The 9,094-nt window shown below is 55.7% G+C and overlaps 1 protein-coding gene across 6 annotated transcripts; it reads right to left on the bottom strand.

The window, feature by feature from the left end:
- Nucleotides 1-100: 100 nt before the first annotated feature.
- Mafg (MAF bZIP transcription factor G) lies at nucleotides 101-8,581 on the bottom strand. Of its 6 annotated transcripts, none has more exons than XM_076935322.1 (4): nucleotides 8,318-8,581; nucleotides 4,992-5,034; nucleotides 4,824-4,887; nucleotides 101-4,743 (listed from the first exon to the last, which is right to left on the bottom strand). In XM_076935322.1, exons 3-4 carry the CDS (start codon nucleotides 4,857-4,859, stop codon nucleotides 4,291-4,293), a joined length of 489 nt encoding a protein of 162 aa, XP_076791437.1. In that variant the 5' UTR covers nucleotides 4,860-4,887; nucleotides 4,992-5,034; nucleotides 8,318-8,581; the 3' UTR covers nucleotides 101-4,290. The 6 variants fall into 6 exon arrangements, with proteins under 6 accessions (XP_076791437.1, XP_076791436.1, XP_034360523.1 ...); XM_076935321.1 differs by lacking the exon at nucleotides 8,318-8,581 and adding an exon at nucleotides 5,492-8,310 and having other exon boundaries at nucleotides 4,987-5,034; XM_034504632.2 differs by lacking the exon at nucleotides 8,318-8,581 and adding an exon at nucleotides 5,492-8,310.
- Nucleotides 8,582-9,094: the final 513 nt, after the last annotated feature.

Here is a 9,094-nt window from a genome sequence, read left to right as displayed (position 1 = left end):
GCGCGCCCGGCCCTTCCCACCCCTTCCCACCCCTTCCGGCTCGCCCTTCCCATCCTAGTTTCTCTCTTGCTCCTTCGGATTTCAAAGAACCACCACCAGATCTCTTTAAAAGGCGTTTATTGATCATATACAAAATAAAGAAAACCTTATATATCACAAACATACACTATGTACAGCAATAAATACCCGGGGGGCCAGGCCCCGTGCCGCCCCTCCTGGACAATAATTTAGCAATAAATACTGCGCAGGGCACGGGTGGGCACCAAGGCTGCTGCCTGCTCAGGCCAGGTGACTGATCGCTCTTCACTGATGGGAAGTCCAGGCCTCACCTTGCAGCCAGATCCCCGATGGCCCTACCCAGGTGCAGGAGACAGGGTCTCACCTTGTAGCCACACCACAGCCCCTCCTAACTTCGATGTTTAAGGATCCTCACCACATTTAGGGTACTCTCTAACCTCCCCCTGGCTTCAGCCCTGCAGGGCAGGCAGGGGCTGATCAACTCTGCTTAGACACACCTCTCAGCACCAGGAGACCAACAGAGCTGGACACGCAATAGCCCTTGTCCTGTTGCCCTAAGTTGCCAGGAGAAGGCTTTCTGTACCCATTCCCATTTGGTTAAAGGCTTCAGGGACTAGCAGACAGAGAGAATGGGAGGAAAGGTGCGGTTGGGGCATAAAGTTGCTGGAGGGGCCAAAAGCCCAACTGGGGCCATAGAAAACAGGGAATTCTATCGGGGACACTTCCTAGAACACTCTACCTCTGACTTCCAGAGACACCCGAGCTATTAATGCTGTTGCTCCAGGGGCAGGGTACAAATGTGTGCAGCTGGCCCAGCAGGTGTAGCACACCCCCAGGACACAAGCCAGAAACAGGCAAGCTGTGAGCAGCTCGGGCACATCCATGCCTATGTGGTACTGATTCTGTCCTCCACAACTGCTCCCAAACCAGGCGGCCAATGGCACCGAGAAAACATGCCAAGAATTATTCCGTGGCTTCTGGGAGGGGGAGGAGGGTGATCATTAATGTGTTGGTTCCTTTCACCAAACCACAGCCTAAAAAAGTAACTCAGAAGATCCCAGAGCGGAAACAGTGTAGCAGGCTGTGGCTTAGACATCCCAGCTGTGGATGGGAGCTTTGGCCAAGTGACCACACCAGAGAGGGAGGTAGCAGGGAAGTGGCCTCACCATCTCCACGTGGGCTGTAGCTTATCAAAACTGAAAACACTGGCCTTGAACACCAAGGCTGCTGCTAACACAGCACACATAGACCTGAAAGATGAACTGAGAACAGCTGGGAAGCCTGCTGATGGTAGCGATCCCTGTATAACTAACTCAGTGTCGCCATGGACTCCCTGCACTGATGGTATAACACCCAGATCAGCAGCTAGACACAATGGAGGGGGGACTCTCTGGGACTATACTCTACAGAAGAAACGGATCTATCTCCTGGGGATTTTCTTTGATATCTGAGTGTCCACGTCCAAGGAAGGAGTCAGACAAAGTTAAGATAGGAGGGAAGTCACACATTATGGTTTACTTAGCGGAGACGTTTGGGAGACCTGGCCTCAGCCCAAGCTCTCCATTCGCTGTGTCAGAAAGTCAAACACAACACCCTCACAGTAGGAAAACGGAATTAACAATGATCAGAAAAACAGCCAACAGTCACAACTGGACACAGGATTTACTGTCAGGAAACCAAGGGGAAGGACAAGGAGCTACAGGGCTGGCTCAACAGGGGAAGTCCCAGACTCAAGAAGCAGATGCTGCAAACCTGAAAGCCTTGAGCATGGCTCTATCCTGTTCAGAAGCAAGGATCTACCACTCCTGTTTAGCACATATCCAGCCTCAGCCTCCTCTTCCTCCCAGCAAGCTGGACCTATGCACAGAGGGCCATCCTCAGCTACACACAACAGCCCAGCCAGTACCAAAGAACTCAGAAAGCTTGCCCCTCTCCTCCTCTAGACATGGGTATAACCCACGCCAGCTCTGCTGCCACAGTCAGCATCGGCAGCTCATCTGGATACCAGTTAGAGTACCAAAGGGAGGGGATGAGGTCACCTGTAACTTATACTCAACAGTCCAGATTTCCACTCATATCCGACTCAGGCATCAATGGGAGTGTCTGAGCACCTTGAGCCAAAGCAGTTCACCACAACACCAGGGTGGCAGAGGTCCTGCTCCCAGAGCACTGCACGCTGCGTCAAACTGAGTGAAAATCCTGCTGCCTGCGAGGTAAAGGCTATCAGGCCAGTCTTCCCTTTCCCCAGACCTCATTTCTGTGCTTTTCAGGGATCCAGGGCCCCAGAGAAGACACCAGCAATGTCAGCAGGAGGCCACAAGCCATGTGACCACACAGGGATGTAGCCTCTTGCAGGTGGGTATCCGCCTATGAGGAGCTTCCTGAGCCAAGCCTGGAAGGTGGGCAGCCTCCACTGGAAAGCTGGGGTGAGGTGGCAGGCTTGGAACCTGCAGAGAAGCACCTCCAAGTCGAACAGCGGATCCCTGGAAGACGCAGATCCTGAAGGAGGCAGAATAAGGGCCCAGAGCCAAGAGCTGCAGACACTGGGGAAGATCAGACCTGGCCCTAGGGCCAAAGCCCTTGTCTGGCAATGGTGGAGGCCCCTAGGCTCTCACAGTGAGACAGGGAAGAATGAGTTGCTCCCAGTGGGGACCCCACAGAACAGGGTTTCAGAAACATGTGAGTGACAGGACTCCCAACCCACAAGGTAGGCCCCTGGGGCGGTCTAGCCAAGACCCTAGTGAAGCCTATAGGAACTAAGCTGAGGCCAGAAGGAAGACGGCCAAGGACAGGTAGGCCACAGCCCTGTGGGCACCCACAGTGACACCTTGGTCCCTGCAATGTCACCACCCAGGGCCAGAGGTGGTGAATGTGGAAGCAGCATGGGCCCAAGAGCTCCCGGTCTCACTCGATCTGCCACTGCCTTAGCCCAAGTCCCAGACCCACAATGACAAGCCAAGGCTCAGAGGGACCACGTGGCCGAGGATGGACAAGTGCAGAGGGAAGTGAGCCCACGGGCAGTCTCCTGCACTCCAGCGGAGCAGCCAGCAGAAGCAAAACCACAACAAAACCCCCCAAAAAAACAAACACACACACATACACACAAAACACAGGGACAGCCACAGGTCAAAGGTCACCAGAAGCACCAGCACTTTACGGCTGCACAAAACCTCACCAGGCACGGACAACACCACGGCACCGGCAAGACGGAAGCAGGAAGGGCAAAGGAGTAAGTCACTTTCGGTACAGTTGCAAAAGAGATATCAAAGAGGGCAGCCTCTGGTAGGCTTGCAGCTTGGCTTTTTTTTTTTTTTTCCTTTTTTCTTTTTCTTTTTTTTTTTTAAACTAAGTTTTATAAGTAATGTCTGATAACTCTGTGTATAAAAACTAAACTCCAACAGCCACAGAGCTGTCCCCAGGTTTACAAGAAAGGGATTTTTTTTTTCTTTTAAACTAGCAAAGTTTCTACTATACTTTCTTCCCTTTTCCATTTATATGGTCAAATGTTGTTTTTTTTGTTTTTGTTTTTGTTTTTTAAGACAATTTTATAAATACTCTGCAGCTTTTTTTTCTTTTTAGCTCTTAAACATATAATTTAATAACTCCGTAAAAGGAACTTCTCTTTTAAATAAAGGGCTATCTAACCACACAAATAGGTCATGTAAACAGCGACACCAGACCCATCGCAGGACACTGACACACCTTCACCCACACTCAGAACCAGCGATTTGGTCTTATCCGGTCACTGTGCCAGGCTCCAGCACCATGGTTCCTGCCCCAGTGCCCAGGCTGGTGGCCTGTCCGTCCAGGGGCTTCAACACATAACCGCTTCTCAGGGCAGAGCCCATCTCTTCCTTCTGGATCAAGCTGAGAGGCCCACTGGACATCTGAAAAGAAAGCACTCAAGTCCCACTGCAGACCACCAGGGAGACAAGGGCAGACCCAAGCCCAGTACACTTGCCCACGTGCACTCTCATCCATCCCCACAGTGCCCACTCTGGACTCCTAGCCTGCATGGCCTTGGTACAAAGGGGTGAGAGGCAACCCAACATCACTGTTGAACTGACCGATCCCAACGTACAAAACACAGGCGTGACAACAAAGATGATCAAGGGGCTCAGCCCGGTGCCCCTGGGTGCAGGTTGTGCTTTGCAGGGAAGGAAAGAGGGAAGGGAGGGGAGAAAGGGGAAAGAAAGGAGGAGGGACGGGGCTGCCAACTCTGCCACGCACCTAGTGGCCCCTCAAAGACCTGCCTGGCAACTGCACGTGTCCCTATGACCGAGCATCCGTCTTGGACTTTACTATTGTGATGACGCTGGTGGCAGCCACCTTGCCAGGGACCAGGGGCCCCAGGCCAGCAGCAAGGGGACCCCGAGCTGGGGCCACAGGGCTGCGGGCCACGGTCCTGGCAAAGTTCTGCAGGGCCTCATACTTGGAGCGCAAGGCATCAAGCTCCAGCTTCATGCTGGCATTTTCTGAGGCCAGCTTCTCCACCTCCTGCTGGAGCTCCGCCTTCTGCTTCTCCAGCTCCTCCTTCTGTGTCACCCGCTTCACCCGACAGCTGGCTGCGTAGCCACGGTTCTTGAGTGTGCGTCGGCGCTGCTTCAGCTGGATGATCTCTTCCTTGGATAGGCCTCGCAGGTGCTGGTTCAACTCTCGCACCGACATGGTTACTAGTTCCTCATCGGTCAAGCTGGTGCCATTCTCGCCTGGCTCCCGCTTCACCTGGAGTGGCACAGCACACAGGTCACAGCAGAGTAGAAATGCCCAGCCCGTCACACCCCAAGCCCAGCCTCTCCACTCACCTTTAAGGCCTTGTTTCCTTTATTGGGGGTCGTCATAACCCGGGGGACACAGTGAGCAGGCTCTCTGCAAGACACAGAGCAGAGGTCAGGACCCCGAGACTCTCTTACACCCCAACAGGAAGCTTGCGGCCTAGTGCTCAGCCCACAGACCCTTGCCCCTCACCTGACCTGAGCTTGACTGCTTCAGAAGGCCCTTTCCCTAGAGAGCCAGCTGGGAGGTCGGGGAGATTTTTTTTCCCAGGGAAGAAGCAGCAGCGGTGTGAAGGCAGCAGACAAAGGGAGCAGAGAGAGATTAGAAGGTCTGGGCTGCAGGAGGGGCAAGCCTAGAAGGAAGCTGAGCTTTAAAAATAACCCCAGTGCTGCCCCAGAGCGCCCTGTTCCTGGCGAGTCATGCTGACTCAGCGTATCGCCTCCCTCCCTTCCTGAGCTGTTCTCCCGGTCCTCTGGCCAGCCAGCAGTTCCCCAGGAGACCCACTACTGGGACCAGCAGCAAGCAAGGGTCAGTCAGGGACCCTGTATTCCAAGGTCCTACTTCCCATGTATGTTCCCTAAGCTGGCGCAGGACAAAAGAAAGCCCTTTCTCCCTCTAGGACTTAGGAGGTTGCTTCCTGCCTCATTCTGGCAGAGGACCAGGTTGGTTCTAACTGGCTGACTGGGAATCCTCTCACCTTCCAGGTAGCAGGCAATCCGGCTGGGAGGAGCTGAGCCCAGGGCCCTCCAGTCCTCCCCGTCCATCTCCTTTACAGATGGGGTAACCATCCTGTGGCTTGGTTGCAGCATCCTGTACTCTTGCCCCACCCGACACAGGGTGTTTCACAAGGGCTCCCACAATTAGCAGAGGAAGAGCACTGTTAGCTGGAAGCAGGCAAGCGCCAGCCCCTTTGGGTCACTGACTGGTCTTTGGCTCTCTGCCTAGGGTCAATGACCACAGGGCCAGGGAACAAAAGCAAAACAGCTACCTCCTAGAGTCAGCCGCCCCTCTGGGCTCAATCTCATTTTCAGCTTTCTAAAGCCTTGCCAAGGACATTTTTGTATACCTAGGCTGGGTGGGATTCCCCACTTAACCCAACACCCACCAGTCCCATGGGTGCATCCTCTCCTTTCCAGGTTAGATGCAGGGAAGTGAGGAAGGACCTGCAGGTGAGGTTGTTGCAGGTCTCTCTCAGGAGGCTGAAGGCTGTGAGCACTTCAGGCAAAAATGTGCTGGGTAGAGAGCTCGCCTACCAAAAGAACTAAAGTGTGAGCCAGACAGCACTAGCGTTCTTATCAGTCTCACCCTACCATGCTTAGCCTTGAACAGGAGGTGTGGCTACTTTCGAGCATTGAGCTCACAAACCAGAAACACTTCCACAGAACAAGATCACGAGCATTTTCAGAGGTAACAGTTCCGCTAGATCAAAGAGAAAGGCAGAACTCAGACCTAGAGGTCTAAAGGGCAAACGTCTTTCTTACGGCTCCAGATTCACACTAGGAGCGTAAATTGAGGTGAGGGGGACGGACCTAGCAGGAGCTTCCTTTACACAGACTGCTGAAAAACGGTGACTTCCTGAGATCGCACAGAAAAGTGCAGTGTGGTGGCTGGGAGCTGCAAATTGCCCCCTCAGCAGATTGTACCTCTACCACAGGCCTGAACTCAGCACAAGTGCAGCCAACTGCCTCCTGATCAAAGGTGTGTGTGTGTGTGTGTGTGTGTGTGTGTGCAAAGAAGCATGTGTATACTCATGTATGCTTAAGGAGGAGGGGCAAGTCTCAGGAAAACCAATGCTTCCAGCTACCTGCCTGGCTTCTGCAAACCTCGGGACACTCAGTGACTAGGCAGACAGTTTTAGGGGACAGCTGTGCTGAGGGATACCTGAGAGCTTTCCAGAGCCTGGGGAAGAAGCTCAGAACTGAACTCAGCCCTCCAAGTACTTACAGCTATGGACAGTCTTAAGGCACCAAGGGACTCTGGACCACCCATTTGGGCTGACAGAAAGGTTTGGGCACCTCTGTCCTGTCACACTGGACAATACAGACATTAGTCTCAAGCAAGACAGTGACCCTTCCTTGCTCAGCCTTGCCTGTAACCCTCAATGCAGGAGACCCCAACCTAGGTCTTCCCTCCTTCAGAGACTGACATTTATTTGAAAAGAACTTAAAACGTTAAGTTCACTGAAGCATAGTGCCTCCAGAGTCTAACCCTTTTCTGGGACCTTGAAGTTTCATAGGCCATAAAGTTCCACCCCAAATGAAAACACTGCACCTACAAGCATCGTCAGGGCTCAGTGTACTGAATGTTGAGGGGTGTTGACACCCCTTAGCACAAACCACAAGGTAAGCGTAGTCTAGCCATGAGTCCCTGGACAAGGAAAGCAATACAGAATAGAGTTCAAGAACCTTCACAACAGATAAGTCAGTAAACAGCCATTTGGCCACACCCCACACAGTCACTTCCCAAGAGTCTCCAGACACCCAACAGGGCACATGCTTTGTGGTAACTTCAGACAACAGTGGGACCCCAAACTCTTCTGAAAGGAGTAACACTGGGATAAATAGAAATATATCTCCCACTCCATGGCTGCACCTCAAAACTCCCACCAGCTCCCTAGATCCACCCTTTGCTCGCCTTAGCTGGTTAGAGCTGCCTCAGCTTCTTTCAAGCCACGCACCCTTCTCCCCTGCCTCCCGCTCTTCTCCATCCAGGACCGACGCAGCCTGGCCATTCAGGGTCACTCAGAAGGAAATCTTGCTTCCCAGACGAGCTGGCTCGGCCCACCTAAGCTCCTCCCCTCGGCGTACACCGATCCGTCTCCCAGTTTGGGGAACTGCCCCAGTTGTGGGACCCGAGCCAGGAGCCCAAGAGCCTAGGAAGGATGCGCAAGCCTGGGGCTTTACCTTCCACCCCGGGAGAAACCTGCGGCGCGCCCCTGCAATGCCTCCTTCGTGGCCTCTGCCTCCAACTCACAGGTCCGTCAAACTTAAACACGACCCCGGATCCTGGCCCGACCTTCACCGCCGGGATCTAGCCCTGACTCCCGACTAGACTGGCCGATAGCGGGCCCCGGCCCCCCGCCCTGGCCCAGCGTCAGCAGGAGCACCGAGTGACCTCATGCTGATGACTCAGCACGTCTCCGCTGGGCTCGCACGCGCGTGGCGAGCCCAAGCCGCGCAGCAGGGTCTCCCCGCCGCCTCCCCTGTGGGCCCGCGCGCGACCCCGCCCGCGCGGAAGCCGACGGACACCTGATGAGTCAGCAGCTCGGTGCGGCCACCCCGCTGACCCAGGCGGACACAGGCGCACACCTCGCCCCTAAATCGCGCCCCCCGCAGGGCAAGCCGGGGTCCGCCGCCGCGCGCACGCCCGTCCCCAGCCTCGCCGTCGCCCGGTCCACCGGCTCTGGGGTGGCACCGGAACAGCCGGCTTTTGACTGTCCGGGAAACCGAGGCACGCGCCGCCGTCGGGTGCGCCGCAACCCCGAGGCCAGGCCCCGCCACCCGCCCCAGCCCCGCGCACTCACCACACTGCGGGCCCGGGCGGGCCAAGGCGGGGCTGGGGCGGGGCCGCGCGCGCGCGCTCCGGGGCTGCGCGGGGCTGGGTCGGGCGCGAAGGGTCCTGGCCGGGGGCTTAGGAGGACTGGCCGCTTGCGCGGGCCGGGCCAAGCGCGCTAGGAAGGCCGGGCCGGACCGGGCTCAGAATCCGCCGCCGCCGCCGCCGCCGCCGCTCCTCAGACGTCACATGATGTTTGGTCACGTGGGTTCCATTCATGAAGCGGCGACGCGGCTGGCCTAAGCTTAAAGGGAAAGGCGAGGCGGCAGCAAGGCGAGCGCGCCCCCATCACGCCTGCGCAGCCCCGCGCCGTCGCCCCTGGCAACGCCCGCCGCGCCCTGGCAATGTCTCGCGGGAGTAGTCCGGGCGCCGGCCCGGCTGGCCTTGCTCCTGCCGAGTCGGGTGCTGAGAGGTGTTTTCTGTCTCGTGGTCCGGACGCGGACGCATCAAGCTCCCTCCAGATCTCCACGCCAACTCCGACCGAGAACCTGAGTGGGTATTTTCGGGTTTGTTCGCTTCTTTGATCTTCTTCACTTGGATACAGAGTTTCACTGTACAGCGAGCGGACTGGCTTTCAGTTCCCGGAGATGCTCCTGCCTCTGCCTCCTGGGAGCGGGAATCACGGACGAGCGTCACCACGCGGGAACCTATTTGCTGTTTTGAAGATGTGACACAGTGATTTAATTCTTTACCCCATTCTGCTGCGACGTCCTCATTCTAAGTGGGGTCAGCAGGCTGAAAAGGACGC

The sequence above is a fragment of the Arvicanthis niloticus genome, chromosome 6, assembly GCF_011762505.2.
Source record: "Arvicanthis niloticus isolate mArvNil1 chromosome 6, mArvNil1.pat.X, whole genome shotgun sequence".
In the NCBI taxonomy this organism is placed as follows: domain Eukaryota; kingdom Metazoa; phylum Chordata; class Mammalia; order Rodentia; family Muridae; genus Arvicanthis; species Arvicanthis niloticus.
This window is presented reverse-complemented; position numbering and strand designations above follow the sequence as displayed.

Bases quoted from the DNA above. Each gene is read 5' to 3' on its own strand.
- Mafg (XM_034504632.2), bottom strand. From the start codon at position 5,603: ATGCTGCAACCAAGCCACAGGATGGTTACCCCATCTGTAAAGGAGATG. The intron at 5,035-5,491 runs GTGAGAGGATTC...CCGACCTCCCAG, and splicing joins GATTGCCTGCTACCTGGAAG to CTGGCTCTCTAGGGAAAGGG. The intron at 4,888-4,991 runs GTCAGGTGAGGG...TGTGTCTTGCAG, and splicing joins TCTGAAGCAGTCAAGCTCAG to AGAGCCTGCTCACTGTGTCC.